The sequence below is a fragment of the Capra hircus genome, chromosome 17 (genome assembly GCF_001704415.2).
Source record: "Capra hircus breed San Clemente chromosome 17, ASM170441v1, whole genome shotgun sequence".
Lineage (NCBI taxonomy): Eukaryota > Metazoa > Chordata > Mammalia > Artiodactyla > Bovidae > Capra > Capra hircus.
The window spans coordinates 17627194-17649891 of NC_030824.1; the positions used below are offsets into that span (position 1 = coordinate 17627194).

At 46.7% G+C, this 22698-nt stretch overlaps 1 protein-coding gene across 2 annotated transcripts; it reads right to left on the reverse strand.

The window, feature by feature from the left end:
- On the reverse strand, positions 268-13705 carry MORN3 (MORN repeat containing 3). Of its 2 annotated transcripts, XM_005691413.3 has the most exons (7): positions 13597-13705; positions 11174-11347; positions 8566-8723; positions 6819-6978; positions 1440-1624; positions 1077-1157; positions 268-540 (listed from the first exon to the last, which is right to left on the reverse strand). In XM_005691413.3, the coding sequence occupies exons 2-6, from the start codon at positions 11316-11318 to the stop codon at positions 1083-1085; spliced, it is 723 nt and encodes a 240-aa protein (XP_005691470.1). In that variant the 5' UTR covers positions 11319-11347; positions 13597-13705; the 3' UTR covers positions 268-540; positions 1077-1082. The 2 variants fall into 2 exon arrangements, with proteins under 2 accessions (XP_005691470.1, XP_013826133.1); XM_013970679.2 differs by lacking the exon at positions 13597-13705 and having other exon boundaries at positions 278-540; positions 11174-11677.

The following is a 22698-nucleotide window of genomic DNA, read 5'->3' on the forward strand; positions in this document are numbered from 1 at the left end:
GGAGCTCCTATGTTAGGGTGAGAAGCCAGATCACGTTTCAATGCCGGATCTAAGTGATGAGTGGAGCCTGATGCAGGCTCTGTCTCATTTCTGGAATGAGACAGAGATCAGTTATCTCATCAGAGATCAGAGTCGTGGAAGCACCACCCCACTTTGCCCCAAGGGAAATCCATGTGGCCCTTGGGGACATTTCACTTCTCCACCTGAAATCCCTCCCAAGGGACCCTGCACACACACCACCCCCCTCCCACCGCCACCCACTGTAGGCGCCCGGCTCTTGCCACCAGGGTCCTCCTTTATTCTGGTGCACTCAGAGATGAGGTCCAAGAACAAAGGCAGTAACAAGAGGGTCCCCCAGGCCAGCAGGGGAGAGAAGCACTGGCCTCCTCCTGGGAAGGAATGAGCCAGTGCTGGGAGGAGTAAGGTGTCTTCTGAGGGTGCCAAGGGTGTGTCCCCACTTGCTCCTCCAACAGGAGCCGCACCGGTCCGAGCAGTTGGGTGACTCCAGTTTGAATTCCTCCTGAAGTGCTGGTGTTCTCTCTGCAAGGGTGAGGAGTGGTGGGAGCTGGCGTTTCAAAGATGCTGTACCAGTGCTCTCTCCTCGACCCCACTTATACCCACCAGGAGGGCCTGCATGGAACAAGGCCCCACAGGACAGATGGGCAAGTAGAGGGCCAGGGCAAACATCGTTACTCAAGGGCGCTCTGGGATGAGCAGACCACCTGAGTCCAATCCCATAAGCCCACAGTGGGAGGGTCTGGGCAGGATGTCTATAGGGAAAAGAGGGTGTGTGTTTGCTTGTTTGTTTGGCCACACCAGATAGCATGAGGGATCTTAGCTCCCCAACCAAGGATTGAACCTGTGCCCCCTGCATTGGGAGCACAGATTCTTATTTATGTACAGAACCGCCACAGAGGTCCCAGGGAAAAGAGATTCCAAGGAGAAGAAGCAAAAACGACCAGTAGGACTTTGGAGGCAAATCCTGTATGGTCCTGCCCCTGATCCCTCCTGGTCAGAGGAGAGCCCAGGAGCTGCCCAGACCACATCAGAGGGTAGCTGACATGCCTGCCTCTCACCTGGCTTCAATCTCCTTCTTTTGTCTTCTTGAACATGGCCAAGGCTTCCTCCAACACACCGTCGGGATCTAGAAGTTTGACCTGGATGGAAGTAGCAGGGGTTGGTCTGAGGAGTGTGGAGAAGACCCAGGCTGTCAGCCTTTGGGACACTGCCTGCCCTGTGGGGGTGCTGCCAGCCTTGGGGATGCTGGCTGCTTTGTAGGGGTACTGCCAGTCTCCCTGGGGATGCCCTGACTGAAAACAAAACCTTGACTGTTTCCTGACTGGGCTGGGCTCAGTTAGGTTGGGTGTGGCTGGCAGGGGGCTGCTGTTTCCTGTCTGTAGGTTGGGTGTGGTCCCAGGATCCTTGAGAGAGCTGCCCACCTCAGGAATGGGGAACTGGGTGGGCTGGGGGGCCTCATCGCGGCCGAAGTCAATCATTGTGCCACACTTGGCCACGTCGTCCACCCAGAAGCCTTCAAATAGCTGACCATGGTCCAGGTGGAAGAAACGCCCCGACCCATTCTTCACACCTCTCTGCCAGTTGCCTTCATAGCGGTTCCCATTCTCTGAGGGAAAAGACAGGGGGTCATGGGTACTGGCCCACCACATTTCCCCCGCCCCGGGCTGGACCTTCTGCCACTCCCAGGCTGGACATCACGCCCACCAGAAAGCCATAGAGCCCCAGGGTGTCAGTGGTTTCAGACCTGGTTCACATATCACCTCACAACTACCTACTTGAACTTAGATAAGCGACATTGTTTCCTGCCTATAAAAAATATAGATAATGATACTAACAGGCAGTGCTTTTCCGGCATTTACTCTATGCCGGATTCCATGCTGCTTGACCTCACTTCTCACAAAAACAGTTCTGTGAAAGATAAAGGATTCTATTTTATACATGAAACTTGAAAAGCTCCAGAAATTTGATTGATTTGCTCAAGGTCACAGAACTAGGAAGGGTTTCAAACCAAATCCTGTTCATCCCAGGAGCCCCTGCTCTAAACTGGGAATCAATTCCACTTCCCATTGGATGGTGGTGATGCTGTGAAAATAATAATGATAAATCTAACATGTCTCAGCTCAGACACTTATGAGCTGTGTGACCCTGAGCAAGTCATGCAGCCGTTTTGTCTCATTTCCTCATTTGTAAAATGAGGACCAGACTAGCACCTCCCTCATTAAATTATTGTAAAGATTAAATGAATCTGTACACAAAAAGGACTTAGATAAGTACTGGATAAACTCCACATCAGAGATCAACAAACCTTTTCTGCAAAGTAGCAGATAGGATTTTCGGCACTGCGGGTCTCTGCCACAGATGGTCACCTCTGTCATTGGACAATACATAAGTGCACGAGCACATCTGTGTGCCAACAAAACTTTATTTACAAAAACATGTTTGGGGCTGGATTTGGCCCATAGTTTGCTGAGCTCTGCTATACAAGTATGTGCTAATACTGAGCGCCTACTATTTATTCTATGTTATGCTAAGCATTTTACAAATATAAACCTCACTTAATCTTCACAATAACTTTAGGTAAACTTTATTTTTCCCTTACTTTACAGTTGAGAAAACCGAAGCATAGAGAGTTGAAAGAGGTTAATTGGCCAAGGTCCCACAACTAGTAAGAGCTGGTTCCAGACTCCAAGCCTTAGAAAGCCTGCACTTAGAATTCCTTCACTGTGTGGGCCACAGCAGGCGCTCACTAAATGCAGGCTATTAGTAGGAGGTACGCACTAAAACCAGGAATGGAAGCAGGGTGCAGGGAGGATTGAGAATGACAGAGTGGCTGCCTTAACCCTCCCTGGTTTTCAGGAGCCTAGGTTCTGGTTTGTGTGCTCACCAAGGGTATCTATTACACAGCAGGCACTGGGGAAACAGTGGGGAAGAAAACAGACACAACCCCAGTCCTTCTGCAGGGCACAGTCTGGAGGGACAATGATGCTAAATTTATGGATTCTAGGTGAGTGATCACACCATCGTGGTTATCTGGGTCATTAAGCTCTTTTCTGTATAGTTCTTCTGTGTATTCTTACCACCTCTTCTTAATCTCTTCTGCTTCTGTTAGGTGCATACCGTTTCTGTCCTTTATTGAGCCCATCTTTGCATGAAATGTTCCCTTGGTATTTCTAATTTTCTTGAAGAGATCTCTAGTCTTTCCCATTCTGTTGTTTTCCTCTATTTCTTTGCACTGTTCACTTAGGAAGGCTTTCTTATCTCTCCTTGCTATCCTTTGAAACTCTGCATTCAGATGGGTATATCTTTCCTTTTTTCATTTGCCTTTCACTTCTCTTCTTTTCTCAGCTATTGGTAAGGCCTCCTCAGACAACCATTTTGCCTTTTTGCATTTCTTTTTCTTGGGGATGGTTTTGATCACTGCCTCCTGTACAATGTTACCAACCACCGTCCATAGTTGTTCAGGCACTCTCTTTCAAATCTAATTCCTTGAAACTATTTGTCACTTTCACTGTATAATCGTAAGGGATTTGATTTAGGTCATACCTGAATGGCCTAGTGGTTTTCCCTACTTTCTTCAATTTAAGTCTGAATTTTGCATTAAGGAGTTCATGATCTGAGCCACAGTCAGCTCCCAGTACAGAATTGTAGTGTGGATATAATGAGCTGTAAAGAGCAATATTGCATAGGAACCTGGAATGTCAGGTCCACGAATCAAGGTAAATTGGAAGTGGTCAAACAGGAGATGGCAAGAGTGAACGTCAACATTCTAGGAATCAGCGAACTAAAATGGACCGGAATGGGTGAATTTAACTCAGATGACCATTATATCTACTACTGCGGGCAGGAATCCCTTAGAAGAAATGGAGTAGCCATCATGGTCAACAAAAGAGTCCGAAATGCAGTACTTGGATGCAATCTCAAAAACGACAGAATGATCTCTGTTCGTTTCCAAGGCAAACCATTCAATATCACAGTAATCCAAGTCTATGCCCCAACCAGTAACGCTGAAGAAGCTGAAGTTGAATAGTTCTATGAAGACCTACAAGACCTTTTAGAACTAACACCCAAAAAAGATGTCTTTTTCATTATAGGGGACTGGAATGCAAAAGTAGGAAGTCAAGAAACACCTGGAGTAACAGGCAAATTTGGCCTTGGAATACGGATTGAAGCAGGGCAAAGACTAACAGAGTTTTGCCAAGAAAATGCACTGGTCATAGCAAACACCCTCTTCCAACAACACAAGAGAAGACTCTACACATGGACATCACCAGATGGTCAACACGGAAATCAGATTGATTATATTCTTTGCAGCCAAAGATGGAGAAGCTCTATACAGTCAACAAAAACAAGACCAGGAGCTGACTGTGGCTCAGATCATGAACTCTTTATTGCCAAATTCAGATTTAAATTGAAGAAAGTAGGGAAAACCACTAGACCATTCAGGTATGACCTAAATCAAATCCCTTATGATTATACAATGGAAGTGAGAAATAGATTTAAGGGACTAGATCTGATAGAGTGCCTGATGAACTATGGACGGAGGTTCGTGACATTGTACAGGAGTCAGGGATCAAGACCATCCCCATGGAAAAGAAATGCAAAAAAGCAAAATGGCTGTCTGAGGAGGCCTTACAAATAGCTGTGAAAAGAAGAGAAGCGAAAAGCAAAGGAGAAAGGAAAGATATAAGCATCTGAATGCAGAGTTCCAAAGAATAGCAAGGAGAGAGAAGAAAACCTTCCTCAGTGATCAATGCAAAGAAATAGAGGAAAACAACAGAATGGGAAGGCCTAGAGATCTCTTCAAGAAAATTAGAGATACCAAGGGAATATTTCACTCAAAGATGGGCTCGATAAAGGACAGAAATTGTATGGACTTAACAGAAGCAGACGATATTAAGAAGAGGTGGCAAGAATACACAGAAGAACTGTGCAAAAAAGATCTTCACGACCCAGATAATCACGATGGTGTGATCACTCACCTAGAGCCAGATATCCTGGAATGTGAAGTCAAGTGGGCCTTAGAAAGCATCACTACGAACAAAGCTAGTGGAGGTGATGGAATTCCAGTTGAGCTATTTCAAATCCTGAAGGATGATGCTGTGAACATGCTGCACTCAATATGCCAGCAAATTTGGAAAACTCAGCAGTGGCCACAGGACTGGAAAAGGTCAGTTTTCATTCCAATCCCAAAGAAAGGCAATGCCAAAGAATGCTCAAACTACCACACAATTGCACTCATCTCACACGCTAGTAAAGTAATACTAAAAATTCTCCAAGCCAGGCTTCAGCAATACGTGAACCGTGAACTTCCAGATGTTCAAGCTGGTTTTAGAAAAGGCAGAGGAACCACAGATCAAATTGCCAACATCCACTGGATCATGGAAAAAGCAAGAGAGTTCCAGAAAAACATCTATTTCTGCTTTATTGACTATGCCAAAGCCTTTGACTGTGTGGATCACAATAAACTGCGGAAAATTCTGAAACAGATAGGAATACCAGACCCCCTGACCTGCCTGTTGAGAAACCTATATGCAGGTCAGGAAGCAACAGTTAGAACTGGACATGGAACAACAGATTGTTTCCAAATAGGAAAAGGAGTATGTCAAGGCTGTATATTGTCACCCTGCTTATTTAACTTATATGCAGAGTACATCATGAGAAACGCTGGACTGGAAGAAACACAAGCTGGAATCAAGATTGCTGGGAGAAATATCAATCACCTCAGATATGCAGATGACACCACCCTTAGGGCAGAAAGTGAAGAGGAGCTAAAAAGCCTCTTGATGAAAGTCAAAGAGGAGAGTGAAAAAGTTGGCTTAAAGCTCAACATTCAGAAAACTAAGATTATGGCATCGGGTCCCATCACTTCATGGGAAAATAGATGGGGAAACAGTGGAAACAGCGTCAGATTTTATTTTGGGGGGCTCCAAAATCACTGCAGATGGTGACTGCAGCCATGAAATTAAAAGACGCTTACTCCTTGGAAGAAAAGTTATGACCAACCTAGATAGCATATTGAAAAGCAGAGACATTACTTTGCCAACAAAGGTCCGTCTAGTCAAGGCTATAGTTTTTCCAGTGGTCATGTATGGATGTGAGAGTTGGACTGTGAAGAAAGCTAAGCGCGGAAGAATTGATGCTTTTGAACTGTGGTGTTGGAGAAGACTCTTGAGAGTCCCTTGGACTGCAAGGAGATCCAACCAGTCCATTCTGAAGGAGATCAACCTTGGGATTTCTTTGGAGGGAATGATGCTGAAGCTGAAACTCCAGTACTTTGGCCACCGCATGCGAAGTGTTGACTCATTGGAAAAGAGTCTGATGCTGGGAGGGATTGGGGGCAGGAGGAGAGGGGGACGACAGAGGATGAGATGGCTGGATGGCATCACTGCCTCGATGGACGTGAGTCTGAGTGAACTCAGGGAGATGGTGATGGACAGGGAGTCCTGGCGTGCCGCGCGATTCACGGGGTCGCAAAGAGTCGGACATGACTGAGCGACTGAACTAACTATAATGAGCTCAGGGCTGCCTAAGTGTGGGCTATGATTACTATGGACCACAAGACAAAGTCTTAATTGTTTATTGCTAGGCACCCTTTTTAGAGTATAAACTCCCCGAGGGCAGGGACCAGGTCTTGTCTCCTGTCATTCACCTTAACCCCCCATCCTAGCAGGGCTATGCTGGGGCGTGGCCCGATGGGCGTGGCCAGGGCTCGGCCTTGCAGGGCCCGGGAGAACTGTGCCTTGACGGGGTGGCCGAATGGGCGTGGCCAGCAGGCCTTTGGGACGGGGCTGGACACTCACTCAGGCGCAACATGCCCTCCCCTTCTGGCTTGTCGTTATGCCACTGGCCCTCGTAGATGTCTCCGTTGCTGTAGTACATGCGGCCCCACCCGCTGCGCTGGTTGCCACACCAGTCACCCTCATAATACTCCTTGGGTCCGAAAAACTGGATCCCATAGCCCTGAAAGCACGAAGGTGTCCTTGTTCACGGCGCCCCACAGCACTGGGAACTCCCAGCATCCTCCCTGGTACCCAAAACACCTGGGCTTCTTCCCTCCTTCCTCCCCAAGCCCTACATCCAAGCGGACGGTCCTGTTTTGTAAAATCACCCAGGCCTTCCATTTTCCGCTACCCTTGTGCTACCGCCTTCCTTCAGCCCACCATCATTTCGCCCCTTCTCACTGATCTTCCTCCTCCACTCTCCGGTTCTCCCCTTCATCCCATGCATCTGCCATATGACTGCTGGGAGGATCTTTTACATGGCCTGTCTGATCACGTTTGTTCTGTCTTCCCAACTCTGATTTGACCCTATTAAAAGTTGCAGATGCCTGGCAATGAGATCAAAGCTATGGAGTTTCTCCCCAGAAAAATGAACATGAGCACTTATCATGTGACTGCAGAGAATCACCATGGGGTCCCCACAGATCACACCTGAAGGGGCTAGCTTATGCAGCCCAAGTCTACTCAAAAATCCTGATCCCCCACATAACCTTCAAGGCCCCCTCCTACCCCTCCTCTCTCTGCCACCTCTGTGGGTAGACACACCTTGCTCTTTAATATTTCCTTCCTTTAACAACTTCTGCGGCCTTTGATACTTCCCCTTCTCCTTTTTTACTCCCTAACACCTTGCATCTTATGGTGTCACCTTCTACAGGAAGCCTGCCCTGAATTCTCAGTGAACTTCCATTGGACTTTCTGTGAAAACCTCAATCCTAGCACCGTATTCTACAATATAAATTATTTATTTGGGGATCTTTGTCTCCCACTGGCTAAGAAACATTTTGAGAGCAGAGATCATGAAATCCTGGGGTCTACAACTTGCCAGCAGTGTGACCCCAGGTGAGGCACTCCACCTGCTGCACCTTTCTGAGCACGCTTCCTCATCAGCGAGAGGAAAATAATGATGATGATGATGACGGTGATGTGTTCTACAATATATCATATTCCAGGGTCATAATAGCAGTTGTTCAATAGCAGTACTGTATGATTGCCTATCTCCACGACCTGTGGTGAGGAGTCAGGTGTTTATGGGTTGGGGGCATGCCTCTGGCTGCCTTCTAGCCCTCAGGACCTTCTTCTCTTGGCAAAGGGTGTAGCGTCTGCTTTCTTTCTTGCTCTCACTTTTCCACCCCACCCCCCACCTCTTATCCAGTCCCAGCAGAAGGGGTATTCTCAGAAAGGGATGCCAGGGGGAAAGAAAGCCAGGAAATGAGTTGGGGAGGTAGGGGAGGAGACTTTGCCCCTCACAGGCTGGCTGGCTTCTTGTAGCCACAGGGTTTCATGAGCTCCTCCCTGGGCCCTCTCCTGTTTCCTGTTTCTGGGTTTTGTTCTGAGAAGTCTTGATGATTCCCCCACCCCTTCCTTCTCCCACCCACGCAGAACCCTGTTCTCTTCCCCCAGATCCCCCTCCCTTTTTTCCCAGGCCTCTCTGACTGCTCCCCCTACACACACACACACACACACACACACACACACACACTCACACACACACACACAAAGGCTTCTCTCAGCCTGGCCCACACCCCAGAGCATGATGGAAACCACTCACACATTTCTTATCGCCTTTCCACCAGCCTGAGTAGGCTCTCTTGTACTTTCCGGTCTCTTGGTCAGGAAGGCTGAGGGTGCCATAGCCATCTCGCTTCCCAGACTTCCAGTCCCCCTCATAGATGGCTCCGTCCTTCTTCCAGACCTGTGTTCCTTTCCCTGGTAACACAAAGGTGGGCCAGCACTGCAAACATGGCCTTCATGGGGCCGGTGTGGGTAGACAGCTGCTCTGTCTGCCTGGGCCTCAGGCACCTGGACTGGACAGTTCTCAAGAACTGAGAGGCGTATCTACCTCGTAGGTAGACCACCCTCTCCCTAGCACCCAGAGAAACTCCAAGAGAGGTCTGTTTCTCCAGTGCTTTGCCCTGACACCAAACCCATAGAGCAAACACCAAGCAGAAATTTTCCCCTTTGGTGTTTCAGCTTCATCTTTTAATAATACTGAGTGTATACACCAGATGGTCAGGATTTCTGGAAAATGTTCTGCACATTTCTTCAGTTCTCCTGATTATACATGGAGACCCACCTCCTACTATTATACTCCAACCCCTTCTGTGTCCTCCACTCCCATTTTCCATTCCGCCCTCCAATTCCTGGTGGCCCTGTTGTTCCTGGAACCCACCAGATATGCTTCCACTTCAAGGCTTTTGTACCTGCTTCTCCTCTGGCCTGGAAAACTCTTCCCCAAATATTTACTCACTCCCTACCTCCTGCAAGTCTTTACTCAAAAATCATTTTCCCATTGACCATCTCACTTAAAATTATTTAATATAAGCTTCTGGACTTCCCTGTTGGTCCAATGGCTAAGACTCTTTGCTCCCAATGCTGGGGACCCAGGTTCCATCCCTGATCAGGGACCTAGATCCCGCATATGCTGTAACAATGATTGAAGATCCTGCATGCTGCAACTAAGACCTAGCTCAGCCAAATAAATAAATATTGAAAAAATATAAGCTTCTTTTAACCCCTTACCCTGTTCTATTTCTTTCCACATCACTTGTCAACTCCTAACATAATAGATAATTCACTTATTTATCATGTATTGTCTACTTTCTGTGTCTTCCAGGAGAATGCACACTTCACAAGGGCACAGACTGGTCTGTTCTGTTCACTGCTCTATTTCCAGCACAGAAGAACAGTGCCTGGCATGTTAGAGGTGACCAATATTTGTTAAACAAAGGAATGAATACAATATGTGGGAAGTACCTATGCGTGCCAACTTGTGTCTCAGTCCTTGGTAGCTCAGGAAAAAAACCAGCTTTTTGATCTAGTGCAAGTAATTTAACTCTCTGGGCCTCAGGTTCCTCATCTGTAAAATGGGGACAAGAAGATCTCATGGGGTTGTTCTGGACACTAAATTCATTAATATATGTATAATACTTAGGACAATGCCTAAAAATAGAAAAGATGCCATCATTGATGTTTGCCCTTGAGGCAGGGTCCAGTCACACTGTAGGGGATGAATAGTTGTTTATACCAGCCTGCAAGGTCATATCACAGGTAGGGCAGCCAAGTTCAGACAATGGAAAATGACTTACCCAAAGTCACATAGCCTCTCAGTAATAGAGCCAGGCTCAGAACTTCAGGGTGTTGACTGTTAGTCCAGGGCTCTGTCCACACCACAGGCTGCCCACAAAGATTGAAACACACAGGCATCCTTAACCACACAAAGAGCTCCAGGCAGCTGTGTAAAACTTGGCCTTGAAGTCAGTGCTGAGGGTGGGTGTTGTGTTATGTGCGGGGTGGGTTCAACTTTTGGGGGCTTCTTGGACAAGGAAAATCTGAATAATGTCCTGTGCGGTGCTCAGCCCTCAGAGGACATTCAAGAAGTTCCCCTTCTGCACAGATCCTTGACTACATATTTGATAGATGGTATCTCTTAACAGATATGTATTATTCCCATTTTACAGATGGGGAGACAGGCTCAGAGTGGTGTAGTAGATCTCTCAAGGTCACAGTTGATGGAGCTGAGACTGACCCAGGTTTATGGACTCAAGCACTTAACGGCAGGAAGGCAGGAGAGAAGAGTGGCCAAGAGCCAAGAATCTGGAATTGCAAGACTAGACAGAGAAGCCATAACACCTTTTTTGAATAAAAACTTTGTTTTCCTTTCTTCAGGGCTCAGTTTGTGTCACAAGGAGTCCATACTCCACCCTGGGAGCCCCAGCCATTGCGGGGTGGAGATGTGGTGGGAGATGTCCTATTTCGCCCCCTGCTGGTTTGAAGGACTGAGCTTGAAGACCAGAATCCCAGTTGCAAGGTGGTTTCTGGAGGCCACCTTTTCCTCCTGCTAGCCAGCTCCATCCTTAGTGCAGGTCTCAGAGGGTAGAGAATGAGCTGCTGTCCTGGGAGTCCCAGCTGAGTCTGTGGCTGCTGTCTAAAGACAGCTTCGTTCCCTGCTGGCCCCTCTGCTCACCTGAAGCCAGGGTTGAGCTGGATTTCAGAGCCCCAGCATGAGGATGCCCCTGGCTGGTCCTAGTCAGCATTCACCCCTCAGCGATATATCTTATGTCCCCAGTGAGCTCTGCAAGCTGCTTCCTTGGCCCCAGTGGTCCACCGTGGCCCAGACCCCACACTCATCCCTGAGGCCCGAAGGGCCCCCCACTTACCGTGTTTCATGTTGTCCTTCCACTCACCCACGTAGTGGTCGCCATTGACAGCGAACACCTGGTGCCTCAGTCCGTTCTTCTGGGCCTTCTGGTCCCACTCCTTCCACAGGGGCTCTGACTTTTGCGGGCACTTGAAAATAGGCATGTTGGCTGCTTCTGTGGAGCCAGAGGGTGCTAGCAAAGGGTTAGGGACATCAGGGGTTCAGTTTGCTCCAAGGAATGCTGGGACCCTGGGACTTCCTGGAAAGACACTTGTCTGAGGTCAGGTGGGGTGAGTCATGTGTGTTCTGAGTGCCCAGGGCAGATGAGCAGCCCTTGGGGTGGGGGATTCTTTTGTGCTGGACTGATGTTCAGATATCTCCTCCTTGCCTCCCTAGGGGCCCCCTGGGGCGGGGAACCTGATGGCACAATTGCTTGGGATGGAACCCAGGGAAACCAGTAGATCAGAGGGGTTTGTGATGACATCAGGAAGAAGCTGCCCTGGGGAGAGGGTGAAAGTCACATTAATAACCAGTATGACCAATCAGGGGCTTCCCTGGTGGCTCAGATGGTAAAGAATGTGCCTGCAATGTGGGAGACCTAAGTTCCATCCCTGGGTTGGGAATGGCAACACACCCCAGTGTTCTTGCCTGGTGAATTCCATGGACAGAGGAGTCTGATGAGCTACAGTCCATGGGGTTGCAAAGGACATAACTGAACAACTAACACTCATTCACTCACTCATGACCAATCAGAGTGGATACTGGAGTGGTGAGCACTGGGACCACTACAAGGGAGGTGGGACCTAGCCAGGCCCCCCTTGTCTGGGCGGGCAGACAGCCTGTGGCACAGCCCCCAGGGACATCCCATTACCACCACTAGTTCAGTATCCAGCACTTTAGGCCCCACGTCCTGCCTCTGGTGGAAAAGCCCAGGGGCTGGCTTTGCAGGGGTTTGTGAGCTGTCAGGAGAGCCCATCAACTAAAGATACTGTCTCTAGGATGACCACCTGTCCTGGTTTCCCTGGGATTGAGGGCTTTCCTAGGACATTGAACTTTCAGAGCTAGAACTGGGACAGCCCCAGACACACCAAGACGATTGATCATCCTGCTACCTCTGACCTCTGCCCTCTGCTTGGGTACACTTCCTGTCTGCCTGGTTAGGTTTTTTCCATCAGACCAGGGCTCTCCTACCCTCCCTGCCCAGTGCAGAAAACTATTTAACCATCAGCAGGCAGAGTTATTGACCAATGAGTATGACCTCAAGGCTGAGCAGGTTTCCGGGGATCATGATGTTGCAGGCATCCATCCATTCAGGGCCAGCATCACAGATGTCCAACCTGAATAGCTGCACAGGACCTGGTCCTTAGAAAGGTATGTGCTTGGTCTTGGCTCTGCTGTCACTTGTTTAAAATTCCAAAAGTTCCTGAGCCAGGACCTCATTTTCATTCTGCACTGGGCCCTGTCCATCAAGGAGTTCCCTGTAGGGACACAGCAGGGACCTTCAGGAGTCTGACTAAGCTGGCCAACTGTACTGGCTAGTAAGTATTTTGACAATCATGCCCAGGAATTGGGAAAGGCACTCAAAGCAAGGAAAACAGCCAGGGCATGAACTGGACAGAGGGAAACAGTCTCAGGTCCTAAATTTAATGTTTTTCTTTTTTTTCCTTTCATTTGCGTGTACCATGAGTACTGTGATTAATCTTTTTTTTTTTTTAGTATATATTTGGCCATGTGGGATCTTAATTCCCTGACCAGGTATCAAACCCACTCTCTTTGCATTAGAAGCTTGGAGTCTTAACCACTGGACCATCAGGGTGGTCCATGATTAGTCTTTATATTGAAATTAATTCACTTTAAAATTCAATACATTTATCCAAGAAAGAGATTTTATGATCATTTCTTAAGCCTTAGCTAGACACTGGGGCTTACAGTTGAGATTGGCAAATGTTAAGAAAGGTGTTAATGCCACATTAGCCTCAAGCTGACACTTTCTCCTTGGCTTACTCAGAATTGTAAGAGAATCCAAAATTTAATAACTTTCTTATATCATTGGATGATTACCCTTCATCAGTGTAACATATCCTCTGTCCTAACTTTCAAGAACTTAGATTCTACCCTAGAGGAGGCTGTGGTCTTAATACATAGAGTTTCTGATAGGAAAAGAAAGCTTTGGGGAATTCCCTGGTGGTCTAATGGTTAGGACTAGGTGCTTTCACTGCCGGGGCGTGGTTGGGCTCCCTGGTCAGATCCCGCAAGCCGTGCAGCGTGGCCAGGATAAAAATTAAAAAAGGAAAAAAGTTTCACAGCGCGGTATGCGGACTCTGCTTGGGTTGTTTTGATACTGAATAACAATAATTACCACCAGGGAAGGTGGAAGGGAGGGGCTCAGACGGCTGAAGGTTAGGCGCTCGCCCCCTCCCCGTCACACCCGCGACCGCTCACCTGCGCTCTCTGGGGGGCGGAGTCTGGATCTGGAGTCCCAGACAAACAGCTATGGGGGTCGCCGCCCGCAGCCTCCAGCTTCTATCGCTGCCTGTGGCTCTTGCTCTGGCGTCCAGAGCCCGGCCGGGGTCGCTATGGCAACGCGGGGCCTCTGCAAAGCCAACAGGCAGGGCCCGCCCCTTCCTGCGGAGACTGTGAACTCGCGCGACCGCGGATGGGGAAGGCTGCAAATCCCCCCGCGACGAGGAAGGACGTCTTTGGGCCCGTGGAGGTCGAGTGCCGATTCGTGCACCGGCCTGGTGCCAAAGGCAGGTGGGCGAGCCTGGGAGACCTCATATGCTGGAGCTTGGGCACGGTGTGCCCGGGAGGTTCACCTTTCCTCCTGCCCCGGGTTCCCCTTGGCAAATACCACGCCCGAACCTGGCAGAAAAGGATCACAAGCTTTTTTGCCTAATTGAAAAAACAAAGGGACAGATTTGAAGGACAGATCAACATTACACCTGCTCTTTGTTTTATGGTGGTCTACTAGACTCCTCTGAGAAGCTGAAGGAAGCTATAAATAGCCCCTTCACCCGGCAAGATGCATCCGGTTTAGGTATACACAAGTCGGTCCAAGTCATTCCTTGCTCACTTCCTTATGGTAGCTCCCCTTGTCACTCAGAGTAAAAGCCATAGCGACTATAGTGGCTTCAACACCCTATGTCATCTGCCTGCCTCCCTCTCTTCTCTCTGAACTTGTCCCCTACTCTGTGTGCCCAAACCCACTCTGCTCTAACCTCACACTTACTTTCTTTCTTACTGTTCCTGGAAAATGCTAGGCATGTTCTTGTCTCAGGGCCTTTGCTTCCTCTGTCTCCTCTGCCAGGCAGGCCATATCTTCCTCCAGAAAGCAGCCTGGCTCACTCCCTGCCCTCCAGGGTTTTATTCAAACATCATCTCAGCGTGGAGTTTCTGGATCATCCTGTATTTATCTATCTATATATTGTTGTTGCTGTTCAGTCACCAAGTCGTGTTGTCCGACTCTTACATTTTGGCTGTGCTGGGTCTTCGTTATGGCTCTCAAACTTAGCTGCCCTATGGGCAAGTCGGATCTTAGTTCGTCCAGGAGTCGAACCTGAGTCCCATTCACTGGAAGGTGGATTCTTAACAACTAGTCCATCAGGGAAGTCCCTGGACCACCCTATTTAAAACTGGAATCTCCATATATACTTTCTGACTTGTTTTCTCTTTCCCACTCTCATCCTGTTTCATGTTCTCGTTAGCCACACGCATGAACACACACACACACACACATGCAAACACCATTTATTATCTGTCTCTCTGAAGGCAAATTTTTTTCTTTCAATTTTTTAAAAACTTATGTATTTATTTATTGGCTGTGCTTGCTCTTTATTGCTGCGCAGGCTTTTCTTTAGTTGCAGCGATCGTGGATTACTCTCTAGATGTGGTGCTCAGGCGTCTTATTGTGGTGACTTCTCTTGTTGCGTAGCATGGGATCTAGGGGTGTAGACTTTAGCAGCTGCAGCACATGGGCTCAGTAGTTGCAGTTCCTGGGCTCTAGAGCACAAGCTCAATAGTTGTGGCACACAGGCTCAGTTGCTATGTGTCATGTGGGATTTTCCAGGACCAGGCATTGAACCCATGTCCCCTGCATTGGCAGGTGGATTCTTTACCACTAAGTCACCAGGGAAGCCCTCTTTCAACTTTTAAGTGAAAAATTTCAAAAACACAGAAAAACTTAATAGTCAACAGTAATAGTAAAATAAATACCTGTTATAACCTCTGCCTGTACTGGACAGCTATTGTCATGTTGCCGTATTGAAACTGAGTTCTCCTAATAACCCAGTTTCCCAAGTTTGTGATTAATCTTTCTATCGGAAACTTTATTCCTTTTCCTATCCTGGCCCTGTTCCCCTCAGGATTGGGGATCATCAAGAAAAGGGGGAATTGAAACCAAGCAGGAACTTGTGAGGTCTTCCCAGTACAAAAGCCCCTCCATGCCCCTCTTTACTCATTTGTAGGAAAAAGGCTGTAGTCTCCTGGGCCTTCCCTAGGAAGAACAGGCTTAAGCAGTTAATGATGAGAACAAAAGAGACACTGGACTCCTAGTTCCTTCTGAAGGGATACAGATAACATCTGACACATATCTTTGAGTTGTTCAGCAGAAATTAAGACCTCCCACCCTCCTCCAGGTGAAGGCTGGTGATGACATGCTGTCCTCTGGCATGTAGAGCCAGACTGGTTGGAACCACCAGAAGGTTGATGATTGACATTCCTGAAACATCACCCTGTTAACTCCATACTTGAGCACTCATCTTAGGACCCCTTTCCCTAAAAACCTTCCCCTGAAAACCATCAGAGAGTTTGAGTCTTTTGAACATGAGCTGCCCGTTCTCCTTGCTTGTGTACACGTATGCTTAGTCGCTCAGTCGTGTCTGACTCTTTGCTGCCCCCATGGACTGCAGCCCACCAGGCTCCTCTGGTGGGCTACAGAATGGAGTGAGTTGTCGTCCTCTTCTCCAGGGGATCTTCCTGGCCCAGGGATTGAACCTGGGTCTCCTGCATTGACAGGCGGATTCTTTACCATTGAGTTCCCTGATAGCTCAGTTGGTAAAGAATCCACCTGCAATGCAGGAGACCCCAGTTCGATTCCTGGGTTGGGAAGATCCGCTGGAGAAGGGATAGGCTACCCACTCCAGTATTCTGGCCTGAAGAATTTCATGGACTGTGTAGTCCATGGGGTCGCAAAGTGTTGAACATGACCGAGCAACTTTCACTTTGATCCCTGCAAATAAACTCTTACCTTGCCGCAAATTCCCACTGTGAGCCGGTTTGCTGTGCCTATGCTGGGTAACAATATGTGCAGGCAGAGAAGTTTTTGTATTTCTTCTCTGGTCTTCCTAGGACCTAGAAGAAATTCCAGGCACCTAGTAGTTGCTTAATAATTTGTCAAATGGATGAATGATGTACTTTTAGGGACTCCTGCTCTGGGAGTCCTTGGTCCTCAGGTTGAAGATTCCTACTCAAGAGGAAACAGAAACTGCATTCAGTGTTGGGAAAGTAGCATCCTGCTCAAGAATATGCTTGCCCCCGCTCCAGGGGATCTTCCCGACTCAGGGATCAAACCCTTGTCTACTGTGTCTTCTGCACTGCAGGCGGATTCTTTACCCACTGAGCCACTGGGAAGCCTGGACATAGGTATACCTATGGCTGATTCATGTTGACATGGCAGAAATGAACACAGCATTGTAAAGCAATTATCCTCCAATTAAAAACAAATTTTAAAAATTTTGTAAATAATGAAAGAAAACCTTAAAAAAAATTTTTTTTAAAAAGAGAATGGTTCCATTTCATGGTTCCACCTTAGTTCCAATCACTCACGGAAATTAATTGGCTCTTTCCAAATTCCCATTCCAAATTCATGATTGGCTCATCTAAGATCCTGAGTCTGCCCAGGGCCAGTCAGGCTGTAGGTATAGATGCTGTAGTTCTCCTTAAGACATTCTCTTCTCCTCCTCAGGTACTTGGCCAGCTGTCCCAGAGGTTCTCTCCTGGTGCAAACAACCCCTGTGCTGTGGCTTTGTCCAGGGCTGCCCCGCCATCAGCTGAGTGGTTCCTCTATGGCCTAGTTTTCTCTCTCCCAAGGTCAGGCTAAGACACAGCTTCAAGCCTCAGTCCCATCCCTGCAAGAAGCCCTTTCACAACCGATAATCACACCCTGGCTCAGGGGACGCAAGGACTGTCCCCTAGAGAAGAACCTGGAGTAGGTTAATATTGTTTCTTTCAATCATTTATTTATTTGGTTGCTTGGTTTTGGTTGCACCAGGTCTTCATAGCTGCACTGGGGCTTTACTCTAGTTGCAGCAAGCAGGGGCCACTCTTTGTGGATGTACTAGGGCTTCTCATTGCAGTGGTTTCTCTCGCTGCGGAGCACAGGCTCTAGGTGCACGGGCTTCAGTAGCTGGGGCACACAGTCTCAGTACTTATGACTCACGGGCTCTAGAGTGTGGGCTCAGTAGCTGCAGCACGCAGACTCAGTAGTTGCAGCTTTGGGCTCTAGACAGTAGGCTGAACAGTTGTGGGGCACAGGCTTAGTTGCTCCATGGTATGTGGCATCTTCCTGGGTCAGGGATCGAACCTGTGTCCCCTACATTGGCAGGTGGATTCTTATCCACTGTACCACTAGAGAAGCCCTGTAGGTTGACATTTGTCTGCCTCTGAAGGCAATCTGGATCAGCAGGTTACAAATCTATAACATTTTTCTCCTTGTGGAGTCAGAATTTGGTAGCATTATTCAAAAACTCCTAAGTGGATGCTACAGACCAGCCACTCCTTAATACTGAAGTGCCAGGAACGCCAAGCATGAGGGCTTCTGTCTCATACACCCTTCTGATAATTACTTGCCAGGTTTGAATGGCTAGAACTGGTACTTCCCTGGCAGTACAGTGGTTCAGACTCCGTGCTTCCGCTGCAGAGGGCACATGTACCATCCCTATTGAGGGAAATAAGATCCCACATGCTACGTGTGGCATGGCCAAAACAAACAAAAAAAGGTAGTCAGTCTTGAATAGCTTGGGGTCCTCTTAAGGGCCTTGTTTACAGCTTGAGGTGAAGGGAGTTCTCCTGTGTAGTTAGAGGCGAGAGGGACTCCTCCCCACACCCACAGATAAATATTCCCTTGGGGGGATATACTTTCCACAGAGCTTTGGCTGGAAGCCGGGATGCTCCACCCTGGCAAGAAATCCCAAGTTTTTGTCCAATGCTTGCTGAGTTGTCAACTCCAGGACAGGACATTCACACTGTAGTCCATTCCTGAGAGCACTGTCTAAATAAAATGCAAATGGGGCCTTCTGGAGCTGAATAATCTGGGTCTAAACCTTCCTAGAAGTGGCAGGAAAGACCCACCTGGAGACAACTCAAATGACCATCACAAGATGAATGGATAGGGGAATTCTCTGGCAGTCTAGAGGTTATGACTTCATGCTTCCATGGCAGAGGGCCTAGGTTTGAGCTCTGATTGGGGAATTAAGGCACAAGCTGAGTTGCACAGCTTAAAAAAAATAAAAAAGATGAATGGATGAACAAAATGTCATCTATCCATACATAATAATAATGGAATATTATTCAGGCATAAAAAGGAATGAAGTACCGACACAGGCTACAACAAGAATGAACCTTGAAAACATTGTGCTGAGAGAAGCCAGACACAAAAGGTTGTTTCCATCGATATGAGGTGTCCAGGATAGGCAAAACTATAAGACAGAAAGAATTTAGATTACTGGTTACTTGGGGAAGGGGAGGATGGGAAGATAGGGAGGTGATAGCTAAAGGGCAAAGTTTTTGCTTTTTTATGGTGATAAAAATACTCTAAAACTTACTGTGATAATGGATGTATAACTCTGAATATACTGAGAACCATCAAATCGCACGTTTTAAGTGGGTAAATTGTACAGTGCGTGCATTCTCTCTCAATAAAGATGTTTTAAAGTCTCCAGTGCAGAATGAGCGCCCTCTAGGGGCTCTCAGACGTCCAGAGCAAGTCACAGGCCTTTTTTTTTTTTTTTTTTTTTGACTTCTACTAAATTAAAAATCAGAGAAATACCCAAAGAGGGTAACACAAAATGCAGAAATGTTGTTTAAATTTTTACTGAAGTATAATTCTATAGAAAAAATGGAAATATCATCAGTGTATAGCCTGATAGACTTTTGCAAATTGAACACACCATTCTTGTTACCACTGATCCTCTGGGACTGTCTCTCTTGGAAACAACGCCAAAAGTCTAAATCTGAGTCCCTTGATATATAGGATGCCATTTTTTTTTTAACTTTTGAGAGTTTATGGCAACTTAATTAGTGGTAAACCATATGGTTTTAAAAAACAATATGTGGCTGCATTTAAATTCACATAAAAATAGCATTTTTAAAACCATAATGAAATTTAATCCCTTTTACACAGGTTAACAAAACGTATTACAAGAGAAACTAAACATTGTATTTAACAAGAGCAATACTTTTGAAAGTGGAACAATGAAAAAAATTCAAATATTTTACAAATGTTCACCTCTGGGTCCATTTATCACAGTAGGGGAACAAAGCTGTTAAAATACAGATGTGCTCAACTAGGCCACTTATCTGCACTATAGTAGTACTGGAAATCAATCCTAAGGTCACGACAGAAGACCATAAAAGACCCTAAATGTTTTACAGCCTCCTCAGTAAGAGATGTTTTCCTTCCCAAAATAATATGAGGTCACTTTTGAGTGACTCTGCAGGACAGCTCTTTTATTCTCCTTTCTCTCCTTCTTTCTTAATCTCTAGAGTTATGCCATCAAAGAACTTTATTTTATTTTGGCCACGCCCCACCATGCGGGTTCTTAGTTCCCCATCCAGGGATAAAACCCATGCCACCTCCTGCATTGGAAATGCAGAGTCAATCACTGAACCACCAGAGAAGTCCCAAAGAATTTTATAAAAAGAAAAATTCTTCAGTTGTACTAGACACATTCCAAGTATCCAGTAAGTACATGTGGCAACTGGCTACCCCAGGGAACAGTGTAGATACAGGACATTTCCTTTACCAGAGAAAGGTCTGAACAGTGCTGTGTGCAGGGATGAGCTCTCATCTCTTGCTCTGCCCCCTCCTTGAAAAATTTCTTTTTACTGACCACAGCTCCCTATCCCTCTTTTTTTTTTTTTTTCAGTTGGTCAGCAAAATGCTCTGTCAGAACTTAACATAATGTCTGCAAGGATAAGCCAGTGGAAATTATGGTGTTTGAAAATACTTGTTAGGCAAAGAAATACAGCTAATAAATCATCCCAAGGAAAAATCCGCAACCTCCCTAGCAATTAAAGAAATGAATGTTAAAATAAGCCTGCCATACCATTACATACTGTCTAGACTAGAAAAATGTGTAAAAAATGATGGACTGTGATATTGATAACATTGTGGGGGAAAAGACTCCTTACCTACTGCTAACCATCCTGGTAATTAGTTAAATCCTCTTGAAGAACCATCTGGAACCATGTTACAGTAACTATAAAACTATTTTCTGGCTTAATTCCACTTAACTACTATTTATGTAATAGATAGCTGGTATGAGCCACAGTACTTGGTACTTTGTTGAGTTTTTTTTTTTTTTTTTACTTTATTTTACTTTACAATACTGTATTGGTTTTGCCATACATTGACATGAATCCACCACGGGTGTACATGCATTCCCAAACATGAACCCCCCCTCCCACCTCCCTCCCCATTTTGTTGAGTTTTTAAAAAATGTACTCGTGTTTTCACAACCATCCTATGAGGTAGGTAGCTTTAACCTCACTTTTTAAAATCTGCAAATGCTTAAGTTCACAAAAGTTAAGGATGATACCCAGACAGAGTAAAAGAGCAAATAAGTGGCTGAGCCAAGATTCAATCTTAGATCTTTTGACCTAAGACCTGCCCAGAAAACCACATTGCCTCCCATTTCTGAAAATTGCCTCCAAGGGAATGGTATTACCAAAAACATACATAATGATGTAATTTTTACAAGTATTCCAAAGGAAAAATTGGAAAATGCACACAGAAGAAAATGTAAGTTGGGCCCAGCACACAGAAGGCTCTCAATAAATGACTGATTAATTTAGGTAACTCGTTTCTCCTGGTATCGGCAGGACGATTCTTTACCACTGAGCCATCAGGAAAGCCCACCTAAACGCTTAATTTAAAAAAAAGCAATGCGGTGAAAAAGAGCTCTAGCCCTTTAAAAGTCAGAGGCGGGTACAAAGAAGAGAAAGGAGGCGGGCTAAGGAGCTGACCAGAGAAGCTCCTTGCCTTATTTAAATAAGCATGCGTAAAGGCTCCCCTGTACCTTGCCGCGTCCCAGCACTCGGTGCGCGTGCGCTGCCTGAACCTTGATGAGGCTCTCGGCTCCTCCTGCCTACTTAGGTGGGCGGAGACAGTCGCGTGAGTTCCGCGGACCTATATTCTCCCGCCCAATTAAGCAGGCCCGCCCCCACCCTTGCACATGCGTATACTTCAGCACTAGACCCGGAGGTCGGTGAAAAGGTCCAAGAGTTGCGCCTGCGCTGTGTACGCCTCTGCCGGAAGTGGGCGGGATCGTGTTCCGAAGCCTGAAAGGAGGTGGGAGAAAGCGACAAAGATGAGTGTGTTTGAATGAAAAGCTGAATTTAGGGGATGTCCCAAATGCTCGGCTGCAGAAATGTAAAGGCCAGAATGTGATCACCGGGAACTTAATAATTTTCGATGTTTAATAAGTTTTATTATTTTTTGCATGTATATTTAAGAAAAGTTTTAGAGGGAAAGAGGATTTTCCCTGTTTTCTTTGTCCCCAAGAATTTTTTCTCAGCCCCGCCGCGGGGCTTGCGGGATCTTCCTCCACCAGGGATCAAACCCAGGTACCCTGCAGTGGAAACAGGAAGTTCTAACCACTGGGCCGCCAGGGAATCTTCCCACCCCACCCCACCCCACCCTTCCCCACCCGCGATCAGTTCTTATATTCTGAAAGACTTAAGGACTCACTAAGGACACATTTGCAGGACTTCCCTGTTGGACCAATGGCTAAGATTTCACACTCTCAGTGCAAGAGCCCCAGGTTCGACCTCTAGTCGGAGAACTAGAGCCTACATACCACAACTAAGACCAGGCGCAGCCAAATAAATTTAAAAAAGAAAAAAAGTCACATTTTAGTGCCTCCTGTGTGCCCAGGTTGAAAATGAGTGTTTAAAAAATGAAGAGCACTTATTCTCACCCACTTAAAGTTCCTAGTCAGGAATCCCAGTCAGGAAATTAATTGTCAGGAAGATATGCTGAATAGAAACCAGGAAAGAAGAAACAAATCTGCATAGAAGTAAGTGTGCTTTTGTGTCAGAAAAGTTATAAATGTTTTGGAAGTCCCCAGTGTCAGTTCATCAGCTTGATTCCATAGATGTTTGTGGAAAACGTGTTATCTTTTTTATATATACGTTGTGGTGGATCCTGGAGATTAAAAGGTGAATATAATTCAGCCCCTGTCCTTGATGAATTCACACTCGGAAAGACCAGGTGGGGTTAAGCTATAGAAATAGCCTAGGCAAAATCTTGGCGGTAAGCATGACAGT